This window comes from Mesocricetus auratus, unplaced genomic scaffold, assembly GCF_017639785.1.
Source record: "Mesocricetus auratus isolate SY011 unplaced genomic scaffold, BCM_Maur_2.0 Super-Scaffold_100010, whole genome shotgun sequence".
Lineage (NCBI taxonomy): Eukaryota > Metazoa > Chordata > Mammalia > Rodentia > Cricetidae > Mesocricetus > Mesocricetus auratus.
In genome coordinates, this window is record NW_024429194.1 from 65,685,894 (window position 1) to 65,701,118 (window position 15,225).

The 15,225-nt window shown below is 43.0% G+C and overlaps 1 protein-coding gene across 5 annotated transcripts in view; it reads right to left on the bottom strand.

Moving 5' to 3' along the window:
* The window catches only part of Larp4 (La ribonucleoprotein 4), a 45,416-nt gene extending 34,204 nt beyond the window's left edge, over positions 1–11,212 (bottom strand). For 2 of the 5 annotated variants that reach the window (XM_040753819.1, XM_040753823.1), the window contains exon 1: positions 11,073–11,212. In XM_040753819.1, the coding sequence (XP_040609753.1) occupies positions 11,073–11,090 (18 nt within the window). In that variant the 5' untranslated portion in view covers positions 11,091–11,212. Of the gene's footprint in view, positions 1–9,885; positions 10,277–10,517; positions 10,653–11,072 lie in introns of those variants that run through there. The other 3 variants (XM_040753820.1, XM_040753822.1, XM_040753821.1) reach the window with 3 other exon arrangements.
* Between the last annotated feature and the right edge of the window lie 4,013 nt (positions 11,213–15,225).

Sequence of the window (15,225 nt, forward strand, 5' to 3'; positions counted from 1 at the left end):
AGACCAGGCTGGCCTCGAACTCACAGAGACCCACCTGCCTCTGCCTCCCAAGTGCTGGGATTAAAGGCGTGCGCCACCAACGCCCGGCGCTCCAAAACTTTTTAAATAAATTAAGAAATACTATTTTTCCCAACCTGCTTGAGAATAACATGAAGTTATTAAAAGTATTCACATATCTAAAATGTATTACTAAGTACTGTCAGATGTCTAAGCCTGAATAATTCACTCAATGGAAATTCTATCCTAAGTAAAAAAACAATGATCTACTTGGTGCAGGATTGGATCCCCTGGAACTAGAGTTAGGAGGCTGTGAGGTCCCACATATGGGTGCTGGGAACAAAAACCAGGACCTCAAAAAAAAAAAAAAAAAACTAAGCATCTTAACTACTTAACTATCTCAGCCCCCTTCTAATTTAAAAATTATCTATTTACTTACTCTGTGTGTGTTTGTGTGTGTGTGTGTGTATGTATGTATGTATGTATGTATGTATGTATGCGTGTTTCTAGGAGGCCTGGCTGTTTTTCCTGAATTATGCCATGAATTTCTCCCATACTCTTCTAATGAACAAATCTTTTATTGGAGTTCCTTTCAATGATCTTCAATGAAAAACAATATTATTTCATTACACTCCATTGGTTGTCATTTCTTTTTTGTTTATTTGTTTTTTGAGATAGGGTTTCTCTGTGTAGCTCTGGCTGTCTTGGAACTCACTATGTAGGTCAGGCTGGCCTTAAACTCACAGAGCCACCTGCCTCCTGAGCACTGGGATGTGTTGTACCACTACTGCCCAGCTTATAACCCCTAACTGCTTTCTTTCAACTATTGAAAAAAAAAGTTATGAGAACAGGCAAAAGTTCTTAGGAGGTAAATGACTTGCTATGCCTGACAACTTGAGTTTGATCCCTGATCCTGCATAAAAGTAGAAAGAGAAAAACTAACACAGTTGCCCTTTGACCTCCACACACGCACCACTGCACACGGGGAACACACACCTAAACACCGCACACACAAATACTAATACATTTATTTTTTAAGTTTTGATCCTCCTGTGCTCAAGTGCTGGTATTTTGAGCATGTACCATGGCCTGTTTATAGTGCCGGCCTTCCTACATGCCAGACAAACTTAATGCTTCTCTAGAATTATATCTCAATTCAGAACTCATACTCAAATCTAGGATAATGAATAGTCCTGGGAAAAATTTTCTTAAGTGAACCTTAATTATAAATGAAGTAAGAATTTTAATTTTATAGACAGGGTCTCATTATATAGCGTGGCTGACCTGGAGCTCAGTATGTAGACAAAGCCAATGTTGGAACTCACAGAGATCCACCTGTTTCTGCCCCAAGTGATGAGATTAAAGAGTTATAATAAGCACTACCACCCCTAGCAGAATCGCTTTTTTTTTTTTTTTTTAGTTTGGGCATGGAGGTTTACCTGTAATACCAGCTTAGAAGATGGAACCAAAAAAGCACAAGACAAGTTTCCCCTACAAAGCAAGCTTGAGGCCATCTTGGGCTAAGTGAAACACCTTGTATCACTTTTTTTTCTGTGAGTTCCAGACCATCCAGGGCTACATAGTAAAACTCTCTTTTTTATAAACAGGTAATTAACTAATCATTGAAAAGTATCTAACAGTATAAACATTTCACATCCTTTTTTAATAAAGCATATTGGAAATATCTATTAGCATGGTGTGATGAAACATGCCTTTAGTCAAAGCATTTGGGAAGCAAAGGCAGATCTCTGAGTTGGGATTAGTCTGATCTAGACAGGGAATTCCATGCCACGCAGGGCTGCTCAAACAACCAACTTATTTACTGTATGTATGCTTATGTGTGAATATGCATGTCCCATGATGTGCATGTGGGAATCAGAGGACAATCTACAGGGATTGTTTCTTTCCTTTGTCAGGCTTGGGAGCAAGTGCCTTTACTCACTGAGCAATCTTGTCAGCCCAGAACACTGGTTTCAGGTGGAAATGTACCTTCAGACATATACCACATAAACACTATTTACTCTACCAAAATAACTTCAAGATGAAGTTAAAGTCTGTCAACTACACAGGAAATTAACTTCTAATTGGTGGAGTACTCCTTTGATAACAGGCAGATCTCTGAGTTCGAGGCCAGCCTGGTCTACAGAGTGAGTTCCAGGACAGCCAGGGTTACCCTAAGAAACCCTATCTCAGGGCAGGAGAGATGGCTCAGAGGTTAAGAGCACTGCCTGTTCTTCCAGAGGTCCTGGGTTCAATTCCCAGAAACCACATGGTGGCTCACAGCCATCTACAATTCAATCTGGTGTCCTCTTCTGTCATGTAAGCAGAACATTGTATATGTAATAATAAGTAAATCTTTAAAAAAAAACCTATCTCAACCACCTCCCCCATCACAAGACAAATTACAGAATAACATAAACATCAACAAAAGGCTGAAGGGGGGGGGGAAGACTAGAAAAATATTTACCAAGACCCATACACATGGGGCCAGGCAAGACATATGGCTCAACAGGTAAAGGTGCCAACCCCATGGACCTGAGTTCAATGCTAGGACTCATACTGTGCAAGAAGAGAACTTATGACAATTGTCTTCTGGCCTCCATCTATGCACCATGGCATATATTCACCCCCTACACATGTCAGGCTTTGCGTTATAACCATCAGTAAAACCTGTTCTAGAGGATGTGACATCCTCTTCTGGTTTCCTATGGAGGCACATGGTACACACAGAGATAGACAAAACACTTTTGTTCCCAGGATACCATGAGGCATAAGGATAGTTGATAGCCTGGGCTACAGAATGAGTTCAAGGCTGGCCTGGGCGACAGACAGACAGACAGACAGACAGACAGACACACACACACACACACACACACACACACACACACACACACACACACACACACACACACAGAGTAGTGGTACAAGCTAGCAATTGGAAAGTACAATCAGGAGTTCAAGGCTAACCTCTGCTTTTAGCAAGTTAGAGGTCAACCTGAGCTACAATGAGACCCTGCCTCAAATACATAATTATAGGTAACTACTTTAAACCCTATAGATTTCAGTGTTTTTGGTATCAACAATTTACTCATGTATTTAAATATCAACAACTCACTCCACAATACAGCTATATATGTAACATGTTACCAGAATATATTATATGACAATACAGAAACATCATAAACATAACCATCTCAAAAGAACAGGTAGGAACTTGAGACCCAGAGGTTTTATTGAAGTTGTTTGTCACCTGTTTCTAACATCTGAAGCAAGGATTCCCAAATCTTTATAAAAAGCAATAGTGCACAACACAAAACACTTGTTTTCAAGACTGGGAATCTGCTTCATATTTTTGTTTTGTTTTGTTTTGTTTTTCGAAGACAGGGTTTCTCTGTGGCTTTGGAGGCTGTCTTGGAACTAGCTCTTGTAGACCAGGCTGGCCTCAAACTCACAGAGATCCACCTGCCTCTGCCTCCCAAGTGCTGGGATTAAAGGCGTGTGCCACCAACACCCGGCCTGCTTCATATTTTTGCAGAAAACAAAAATTAAGAAGATCACAAATTACAAGGATAATAAACATCAGAGCCAAAGAGTCATTTTCCATTTTCAACTAAGGATATTTAAAGTTAGAAGTCCTTTTTATAACAATACTTGGATTGGCCCAGCATAGGTGGTGCACACCTTTATTTCCAGCACACAGGAGGCAGACAGAGGCAGGTGGACTTCTGTGAGTTTGAGGTCAGCCTGATGTACAGAGCGAATGCCAGGATAGGCTCCAAAGCTACACAGAGAAACCCTGTCTCGTAAAACAAAACAAAACAAAAAAACCTGGATTAATGAGTTTCTCAACAGCCTCAATCTCATATCCCTCTGCAACACAGACTTAGACTCCATTTGCAGCAAAACCTAACGTTAAGCTCCATGGCAGAAAACCAAAACAGACTTACAATATTTATCTAGTATCAAAGATTACTTTCATTATCTGGGAAGACATGGAGGGAGCAGATAGCCCTAATAAACCTAAAATGACTTATCAATATTTTCAGTAACTTGCTTTTTACAAACTATAAACTGAAGCACCAGGGGATGCTTTAAAATTTCAATTAATGATGGGTGGTGGTGAAGATACCTTTAACCCCAGCATTTGGGAGGCAGAAGCAGGTGGATCTCTGTGAGTTTGAGGCCAGCCTGGTCTACAAAGCTACATCTAGGACAGTAGGATTATTATACAGAAACAAGCAAACAAAAAAACTGTCTTGAAAAAATCAAAAATTCAATTAGCCTATTTTATTCACACAAGTGCTTTGCCTGTACATAATCTGTGCACTATGTGCATGTAGTGCACACAGGCCAGAAAAGGGCCCTGGATCCCGAGACGAGAGTTACAGATGGTTGTACTGTCTAAGTGTTATGAATCATACCCGAATCCTTTGGAAAAGTAACCAGCACAGTTAACCACTGAGCCATCTCATTCCAATTTTCAGGCCATTCTATACAGCAATATTTGTATTGATTTTAAAATTTTCTGTCTCTAATAAATACTAACTGTTGAAAAACCATAGCTATTCATTTACACATAACTTTTCTTGGTTTTTCATAACTTAAAGAGGCTGGTCATGCTTAATGCTTCAATGCCTGCTCAACATGTAGAGGCTCAGGTTTAATGGCCTATGCTACAAAAAATTAAGACTGAATATATTAACAATTTGTTCATACATCATCTTCCTCCATATCATTCTTTTAATAAAAAAAAGTAATTTGGGAAACGTGAAGACAGCTCAGTCAGTGGAGTGCTTTTCAACACACATATGAAGACTTCAGATTTATCTCTAGTACCTACTTTAAAAACAAAAAACAAAAAACAAAATGTGACCACTTGGGAGACTGAGACAAATGGATTTCTGAGTTCAAGACCAGCCTGGTCTACAGAGCAAGGTCTAGGACAGCCAGGGCTACATAGAGTTCCTGCCTCCAAAAGTAAATAAACAAACAAAATGGGACAACATGGTAGTTCATGCTACTAATCCCAACACTCTGGAAGCAGAGACAGAAGGATCTGTGAATTCGAAGCCACCCTAGTCTACACCAACAAGTTCCAGGCCATCAAAAGTGCATAGTGAATGAGACCCTGTCTCAAAAGGCAAAAAAGAAAAAAAAAAAAAAAAAAAGGGGGGGTGCTGGTGAGATGACTTGGCAGGTAAAGCTGCTTGCCACTGAACCCAAAGACCTTTGATGGATCCCCAAAACACATGATGGAATAGGAATGACTCCTGCAAGCTGTCCTCTGACCTCTACAAGTGTGTCATGACACAAAAAAGGAAATGTGAATACATGTATAAACAAACACAAATAAATGCTATGGGTGAGGGGCCAGTTCTGGGGAAGATATCAGGAGCAGATACCAGGAGCAGGCATAATCAAATTGGTGAGCTACAGGTTCAGTGAGAAAACTATCTCAAAAGAACAAGTGAAAACCAATTAAGGAAAACATCTAAAATTCATCTTGGCTTTTATAGCATGCACACGTGCACACACACAGTATATAAAAATGAGTACTAGGGGAGCGAGGTAAAAAATATAAAACAAAAATACATACTTATTTTCTTCAATGATATCTAACAACTAATGAAAAAACCGAATTTGTGGTAAAACACATAATATCACCTTTAATTAGCATAAAAGTCATTCCATACCTTTTGTTTTGTTTTTCGAGACAGGGTTTCTCTGTTTTGTTTTGGAGACTGTCCTGGAACTCGCTCTGTAGACCAGACTGGCCTCGAATTCACAGAGATCTGCCTACCTCTGCCTCCTGAGTGCTGGGATTAAAGGCGTGCTCCACCCCACCTGGTTTCCATACCTTATTTTACCTTAGTTTTGAAAAAGGGTCTCTCTGTGTAGGCCTGGCTGTCCTGGTACTCACTATAGAACATGCTGGCCTCAAACCCATACAGATCTGCCTGCTGTGATTAAAGGTGTTCCCCATCACAGCATATATAATGTTAATAATCTAAAAAAGCATTAAATGTTAGTTAGAAAAAGGTTATGTTCAAATTTTCTTTTCAAATTTTGTAAAATCTGAGGCAAAAGGGGAATGAGAATTATTGTTTTTATTTTTTGGTTTTTCAAGACAGGGTTTACAGGATTTCTCTGTGTAGCTTTGGAGCCTGTCATAGAACTCACTCTGTAGACCAGGATGGCCTCAAACTCACAGAGATCCCCCTGCTTCTGCCTCCCCAGCACTGGGATTAAAGGTGTGCCCCACCACTGACCAGCAAGAAATTTTTTTAATGGCTTCAGAGTTTTTTGTTTTGTTTTGTTTTTTGTTTTGGTTTTTCGAGACAGGGTTTCTCTGTGGCTTTGGAGGCTGTCCTGGAACTCGCTCTGTAAACCAGGCTGGCCTCGAACTCACAGAGATCCGCCTGCCTCTGCCTCCGGAGTGCTGGGATTAAAGGCGTGTGCCACCAACGCCCGGCTCCAGAGTTTTGTTTTTTTTTTAAGAAGATTTATTTTTATTTATGTATGTCTCTGTACTCTCAGAGGCCAGCAGAGCTGGAGATGTGAGCTGCCAGACGTGGGTACTGGGAACTAAACCTGGATCCCCTGGAAGGACAGCAAGTACTTTTAATCAATGAGCCAACTCACCAAGTTTCAATTTTACAAGATCTGATGAAAAAATTTTGAAGGTATATGTGGTGGTGCTACATTATAATGTGAATGTCCTTAAAAAACACCAATGAAGGACCAGTAAAATGGCTTAATGGGTAAAGCCTGACAAGCTGAGTTTGAGCTCTGGGGCCCATATAGTGGAAGGAGAAAACCTACTCCAGAAAAGCGGTCTTGCAACTGTGGTGGGAGTGCACGTCTTTAATACCAGCACCTGGGAGGCAGAGGCAGGTGCATCTCTGTGAGTTCAAGGTCAGCCTAGTCTACAGAGAGTTCCAGGACAGCCAAGGCTGTTACACAGAGGAACCCGGTCTTGAAAAAAGTGGAAAATTTGTGCTGGCCTTTGTGGTACTCAAGCAACATCCCCAAAAACACACTCAAAACAAGAAAACCCTGCACTATACGTTTAAAAAAACTTTAAGTTGAATGCAGAGGTTCATGCCTGTAATCCTAGTACATGGTAGTCCCCAGCTCAGGCCACAAAACAAATTTTAAATTTACCAAAGTAATTTCTAAAAACATAGAATTCAAGCAACCCAAGGTATTAAAAAAACAAAACAAAACAAAAAACCACACTGCTCCCTTAAGTGGTAAATATTATCAGGGAAAAACTCAAATAGAGTGAAATCCAATTTCAGTGGCCATTAAAATGCCTAGGGTCCCAAGGAGTGGTGATACATGCTTTTAATCCCAGCGCTGGGGAGGCAGAGGCGAACAAGTCCAGCAACTGCATAATGAAGAAAAACCTTTAAAACATTTGCCTGTTTAAAAAAAAAAAAAGCCAAGGACTGGGATAGCAAGTGGTGGAGTGCTTACCTAACACTCACAGGACTCTGGGCTCGATCATCAGTATCAGGGTGGGGGAGTTAGGTGAGTAAAGCAAACTTCCTACAATTCAGAAACAAGGTTTCCCTGTGTAGCCCTGGCTGTCCAGGGTCCAGGAATTCTATCTGTAGACCAGGCTGGCCTCAAGCTCAGAGCTCCGCCTGCTTTTGCCTCCTGAGTGCTGGAATTAGAAGCTTGTGCCACCACTGACCAATTTACTGTTGATCCAAATTATTAAAAAAAAAAAAAGCAGCAACAGCTGGGCGGCGGTGAGGCACTACTTTAATGCCAGCACTCAGAGCAGTTCCAGAACAGCCAGGGCTATCCACAGAGAAACCCTGCCTCAAAAATACCAAATACACACACACACACACACACACACACACACACACACACACACACACACACACACACACACACAATGTATGTATGTGTATACTGAATAGTAGTTATCAAAACATCTTAAACCGTTAATATAGTAGACAAATAAGAGTTGTTTGTTTTTCGACAGGGTTTCTCCGTGTAGCCCTGGCTGTCCTGAGATCCACCTGCTTCTGTCTCCCAAATGTTGTGATTAAAGTCATGGGCCATCACCACTCAGCCAACAAGTAAGTTTTATTAACACTAAATAAATTTTTTAGCATATCAAGGAGTAATGAGTATTAAAAATGCTTCAAATTATCTGCAAAATTGTAATAAAATAGGGAAACATGGTTTCTCTTTGAGACAGTAGAGACCCCTTTGCCTCCTTTGAGACTTAGAATTTTCAATTCTTTTCCATCTGCAGTTCAGTTAGAATTTCTATATCACGAGATTGTAAGAATCAATACTAGTAGGGCGGTGGTGGCACACACCTTTAATCCCAGCACTTGGGAGGCAGAGGCAGGCAGATCTCTGTGAGTTCCAGGCCAGCCTGGTATACAAGAGCTAGTTCCATGACAACCTCCAAAGCAATAGAGAAACCCTGTCTCGGGGAAAAAAATCCAAATGACCAATGTCTTGTTTCTGACTGGTTTTTATTTTGTTTTGTTTTTGAGACAAGGTTTCTCTGTATTGTTTTGGAGCCTGTCCTGGAACTCGCTCAGTAGACTAGGCTTGGTCTCGAACTCAGAGATCCACCAGCCTCTGCCTCTGAGTGCTGGGATTAAAGGCGTGCGCTGGCGCCGCCGCCGCCGCCGCCGCCGCCGCCGCCACCACCACCCGGCTTCTGACTGATTTTAATACCACATTAAGTCCTGAATATTTCAGGACATCAATTTTCAATAAACTGCATGAGAAAAAAAAGAAAAACTGGGTAAAAGAAATGACTAATGGGGTATTAACTTTACATAGTTGTTTGGTGAAAAACAGTAATAACCCAGCCTCAATATTCATTAGCTGAGTGTGTGTAAAGGTGCACACTTTTAGTCTCAGCACTTTGGGAGGCAGAGGCAGGTACTACAAACTGGGAAATTATGGCTGGCTTAACATAAGGGTGACTTGAATCTAAATTCTTTCTATTGCTTAGTCTTTACTTAAGTTCTTTAACCTCTCAACTTGTTCCCTCAACTGTAAAAACATTGCAATGTTGTTTTAGAGATAGGTCAGGGCCTAGCAAAAACACTAAATAACGTACCTACTAATAAAGTTCACATTTTAATTAAGTCAAATCAAGTTGAAACTAAATTTATATTGCAAACAACTATACAGACAAAATGAACTTCACAATCTTTTGTCTAGTTTGCTCTGTTTCTTGATTTCTCTCCTCTTAACACAGCCGGGCTTTGGTGGCGCACGCCTTTAATCCCAGCACTCGGGAGGCGGAGGCAGGCGGATCTCTGTGAGTTCCAGGCCAGTCTGGTCTAAACAGCGAGTGCCAGGATAGGCTCCAAGGGCTACACAAAGAAACCCTGTCTCGAAAAACCACACACACACACACACACACACACACACACACACACACACACACACACACACACACACACACACACAAAACCTCTTGCAATATGTGTGCAGCACAGTAACTCCTAAAACAAACCAACCCTGCTTACAATAATACCCGATTTCTTATTCAATTAAAGGAAAACAAGTTTTTTTTTAAATTTCAAAGAAAAAAATAGAAAAGCGAGTTCACTAATTTCAAAACTTTTAGTGGTCAGCTTCAAATATCCAAATTAAAACATATTAATAACCTTGGGCATATGCTAATTAATTGTCTGTAATGTCTAAGGACCCCAAACTTATCGGCTACATAAACTTCAAGGGAATGTAAAAGGCAGAATAGTATAGGAGAAAAGAAGGGAGCATTTAGGGGATATGTAGCAATTTGCTTGATGTACAATATACACTTCTGGGTAAAAATGTCCTTATGTAACATAGTACCAAGTAAAATGAATATACACAATAAAAGTAATCACTTACTTTTATGCCAGACTACTGGGAATGAGATTCACCCACCACCTCAGAACACCTCCCTCCTATAAATTGGCCCCAGCTTCCAAGTCCATTAAACAACCTTGATTCCTTCCCTCATGAAAAGATTCTTTTTATGGGCATAGCTAACAAATGCCAAGTTGCAAAGTTGCTCTTTGCTGGATTGACGTTTTCACAATGTAAGAACAATATGATCTGGAATCTACTCAAAGCATTTGCCAGGCAGTCAGCTGATGCTCACTGAGCACAACCGTACAGAAATGAGAGAAATTACACTTCATTATTTCAGGCAGGTAGGTAATCACCACCTTGAAATCTCAGATAGGTGGACCCGTAGACGGCCCAGCGAAAACAAAACATTCCCACTGATCCAACACCACCACAAAAATCCGGCTTTTCCCTTAAGTTTCGCTCCTTCTTGTAATTTTGCTAGTAAACAGCTTTTTTCTTTTTAAAAACAGGTTCGCGAAATCAACCCGCACCACGCAGCCGCAGCCCGAGTAACTTTTACAAAAGGTCAGAGCGGTGCCTTTCAAGAGGGCTTCCGACCCCTGGAGGGCTTCGCCGTTCCCACCGACTCGCCTTCAGCCCCAGAACGTTCCAGAGCCAGTGACCCATACCGAACACAGTTTTGGTCAAGCTTGAGGGTCGGGGGACCGGAGTCTTCCTATTCTCTTTCCAAAAGCGCGCCCCTCCCCAGATTAACAAAACGAAACCCAAGACACGCGCGTCTCACGCTCTCCCGCGGTCCCACATGTTGCTCGCCCCGTCCCAGGCGGCCCCGCGAGGCCTCCTTCACCCCGGAGCGCGCCCACCTGATCACCCTTTCTCCGCAGACTCCGCCCCCCGCCCCCGCCCGTTCGCCTCCTCCAGGAGCTCCATATGGGACACTCGGCTCTCCCTCGGCTCCTCACGCCACCTCAGCCGAGCCCCCCGCCACGCCGCCGTCCCTTCCCCGCCACCGCCGCCGCGGGCCGCGACCCCCGCGGCCGACCTCCTCAAGTGTGCGGGGCGCACGGCGGGGCTGCAGGCCTGCACGGCCCAGGTGCTGTGTCAGCCTCTCGGCGGGTTCCGCGGCGTGTACGGCCTGGAAAGTCACATGGCGGTGGGACCGGCCCGCGCCCCCGACCCTGGAGCTCTTCTCAGAGCCAGACCGGACGGCCGCAGCCACTCACCTCCACGAAGAGCAACATGTCTGCTTCCTCTCGGCCCGATCGTTCACGCTGCCGCGACTCCCAACTGGCTCACAGGCCCGGGCCCCAATCGGTAGGATAAGGACACTCGCCTTGTCCCTCCACCCGGCAGTGGACCCGGCTCCACCCCCGCCGTCAGCCGCTGCGCCCTGACCCGCCCAGTCCCGCCTCCCTTGAAGCAACAACTGTTTCCGGTTCTGGAGAAAACTGCTTCCGGGCGAGGAGCCGCCCCCCCCTCCCTCGCCCGTGCGTGCTTGGCTCTAGCTCGACCTCCTCCAGCCGTGTAACCGAAAGTGTCTCGTTCGTGCGGCGTGAGCCTAGACACTCTGCGGGCCGCACCGTTGGGTGCAGCGGGTTGTGTAAAACTCTCACTGACCCATGTTTACCTTTTAACAAAAACATAGGACCTCACGCCTCATGATGGCGCCGTTGTCGGAGTTGAGAATCTAGGTTTGATGAAAAGGCGGTAGTGGGACTGCCCCTGCTGACAACGGCTGACTCCCAGAAAACAAACAAACAAAAAAACTGTAGAAATGGGGGAGAGGCTGCGGTAGTAGCAAAGATACTAGTACAACTACTTTAAAATACGCACACTGCGTGTTTTTTGCACTGTACTAAGCATTTTACATGAGACCCTATGAATAAAATTGTTACTATCACCATTTTTGTTGGAAGAGCCCTGTAGCAGATTAGATTCCTTTAGAAACAACTTTAATAGAATTTAGCCCCAGGCCCCTTGGAATCAGGGCTTTATTAACATAATGATGCTCTATGCTTAATGTGCTACTAATTAGTTTAGATCTCTTTTTTTATTGTTTTTCTATTCGAATAAAATTCTATGAAGCTTTTTAAATGTATGGTTTTTTTGTTTTGTCTTTTTTGTTTTGTTTTTTGAGGCAGGGTTTCTCTGTATTGTTTTGGAGGTTGTCCTGGCACTCGCTCAGAGACCAGGCTGGCCTCGAACTCACAGAGATCCTCCTGTCTCTGCCTCCCGAGTGTGGAGATTAAAGGAGTGTGCCGCCACCAACGACTGGCTAGTTGTTGTTGCTTTGTTATTTTGCTAGAGTTGTTTTTCCTTATTAGTCTCCTTTGCTTTAATTTCAAACTTTTTTCTTTTTCTTTTTCTTTCTTTCTTTTTTTTTTTTTTTTTTGAGACAGTCTCACTGTGTAGCCCTGCCTATCCCGGAACTAGATATGCAGACCACATCACACCCACAGAGATCTACCTGACTCTGCCTCTGACTCTGGATTGCTGGATTCAAAGGCATGTGCACCACACCCACCTCAAACTTCTTTGGCTTTTGTTTTTGTTTTGTTTTTTGTTTTTGTTGTTGTTGTTGTTTTTGAGACAAGGACTCTCCTTGTAGATCCAGTGACCAAACTGGCCTCGAACTCAAAGAGATCGGTTTGCCTTTGCCTCCTCAGTGCTGAGATTAAAGGCTTGTGCCACCAAGCATAGCTACATTCATCTTTTGAAACAATGTCTTCTAGATACAGTGTCACACTGTACAGTGAAACGTCTGAAGGGAGGAAAAACTTAATTGCCTTAATATTTTCCAATTTTTCTCAGTTCAGTGATTAAAAAAAAAAAAAGCTGGGCAGTGGTGGCATACACCTTTAATGGCCAGCACTTGGGAGGCAGAGGGTGGCAGATCTCTGTGAGTTTGAGGCCAACCTGGTCTACAAAGCGAATTCCAGGACAGCCTCCAAAGCCATAGAGAAACCCTGTATTGAAGGAAAAAACAACAACAACAAACTTAAAGCCAGGCAATGATGGCACTTGTCTGAAGGTCATTGGGGTCTACAAAGCAAGTTTCAGGACAACAGTGCTACTAGGGAAACCTTTTCTCAAAAAACAAAAATTAATACTAATAATTAATAAAACACCTTAAAGTTTTCATTTTCTAACAACCCTCTTACCCCATCCCCGCAATTTTTGTTTTGTTTTGTTTTTGGAGACAGGGTTTCTCTGTAGCTTTGGAGCCTGTCCTGGAACTGGCTCTGTTGACCAGGCTGGTCTCGAACTCACAGAGATCCGCCTGCCTCTGCCTCCCGAGTGCTGGGATTAAAGGCATGTGCCACCAACACTCAGCTGGCTTTCTATTCTTAATCCATATAATCTCCTTTGGTTTGCCTCACGAGAAGCTCCTCACTCTCTTACATCAACACCAAACTCTGTTCACCAGTAAATTGGTGATATTTACATTTCACACATTTTTTTTTTAATCTCAGTCCTTAAACTCTTTCCCACTAGGATAGAAACTTTAGCATTTACCTCCAAAGCCATGACTCAGTATCTTCCCTACTTGTCAGCCAACCATCTCTCTCCTTAAGGTTTTCCCGCAGACTGCTTCAGCAACTCTCTTCTCCATGTCTTTTATTAGCACCGTACAGTCTACCTTAGCTTCTTTTTTTTTTCTTTTTAGTTTCTTCACAAGAAAAACCTATGATGTAGTCTTCTTGGTTTACGTATCTCAACAAACACTTTTCGATTGGAAGGAAAGGATTTTAAAACTCACCTTTGAAAGACGTCATTTCCAGTTGCTGATGAATGCCATGCTACATGAAAAAAAAATGCAAGAGTGAGAGAGAGAGACAGCGTTAGATCAGTTGAGTCGACATGGGGGGAGCACTTTGTGGGTGCCTCCTATGGTAAACAAGTAATGAAAGAAAAGTTGTGCTTTTCTTTTTTCAAAATTAAAGGGTTTTGAGGCGTTCATAACTTGACAACAACAAAGTAGGAATTTAAATAGCCCTGAGTTATGATTAATCGGGAAAGAGAGGAGTAATGATGACTGTAGGTGGCATCAGGGTGAGATTGATTTAACAGTCACAGTCCTCCGGGCCTCAGGAAATGACCACTCCAGTGGGCTTCTCTGGGCAATCTAATGAAGTCTGTACTAAATGTGAGGAAAACAAAAGTCAGAATAGGCAGCTAGTGCATACTGGCCACACTTGTGCTTCAGTGACTCAGTGTGGTACAAGACCAGTTAGGAAGTTGCTTGGAAACAGAATAGGAAGTCACAATTTTTTTTATTTTTTTTTTTGGTTTTTCGAGACAGGGTTTCTCTGTGGCTTTGAAGGCTGTCCTGGAACTAGCTCTTGTAGACCAGGCTGGCCTGGAACTCAAAGAGATCCGCCTGCCTCTGCCTCCGGAGTGCTGGGATTAAAGGCGTGCACCACCAATGCCCAGCCCACAATTTTTTAAAAATAGGATCTCATTCTGTAAATTGACCCTGAATTCTCAGCAATCCTCCTGCCTCAGCACCTGACCTGAGTACTGGAATTACAGCTATGAGCCACCATGCCTAGTTGACAATGTCATCTTAAAGAGAAAACATTTCATTTGGTCTGTATGTTTATTACCTTTAAAAGAGAACAACTGCCGGGCATTGGTGGCACACGCCTTTAATCTCAGCACTCCGGAGGCAGAGGCAGGCAGATCTCTCTGAGTTCGAGACCAGCCTGGTCTACAGAGCAAGTTCCAGGACAGGCTCCAAAGCAATACAGAGAAACCCTGTCTCGAAAAACCAAAAATGAATAAAAGTAAAAAATAAAATACAAGAGAACGACTGTGGGCCTGGAAGATCAGGCCTGTCATTCTAGCTACCTGGGATCTGAGGTAGGAAGGTCAAAAGTTGAGGACCTTGGCCAGTGAGATGGCTCAGCAGGTAAAGGCACTTAGTACCAGGCATGGCAACATGATAAGAGTCCCCAGGAACCACATGATAGGAGAAAACGGACACCCCCAAGCTACACACACACACACACACACACACACACACACACACACACACACTCAAATATAATTGATAAAATTTAAATTCAAGTCTAGCCTACGCTACTCAGTTAATTCAAGCCCAATCTGGGAATTTAACAAGAACTGTCTAAAAAAATGAAAATAAGAAAGAGTGGAGGTGGTGGCGCACGCCTTTAATCCCAGCACTCCGGAGGCAGAGGCAGGCGGATCTCTGTGAGTTCGAGACCAGCCTGGTCTACAAGAGCGAGTTCCAGGACAGCCTCCAAAGCCACACAGAAACTGTGTCTCAAAAAACAAAAAAACAACATAAAAAAAAGAAAAGAGAGTGGACTGGGTGTGCAGCTCAGTGGTGGAGAGCTTGTGTGGCATGCACAA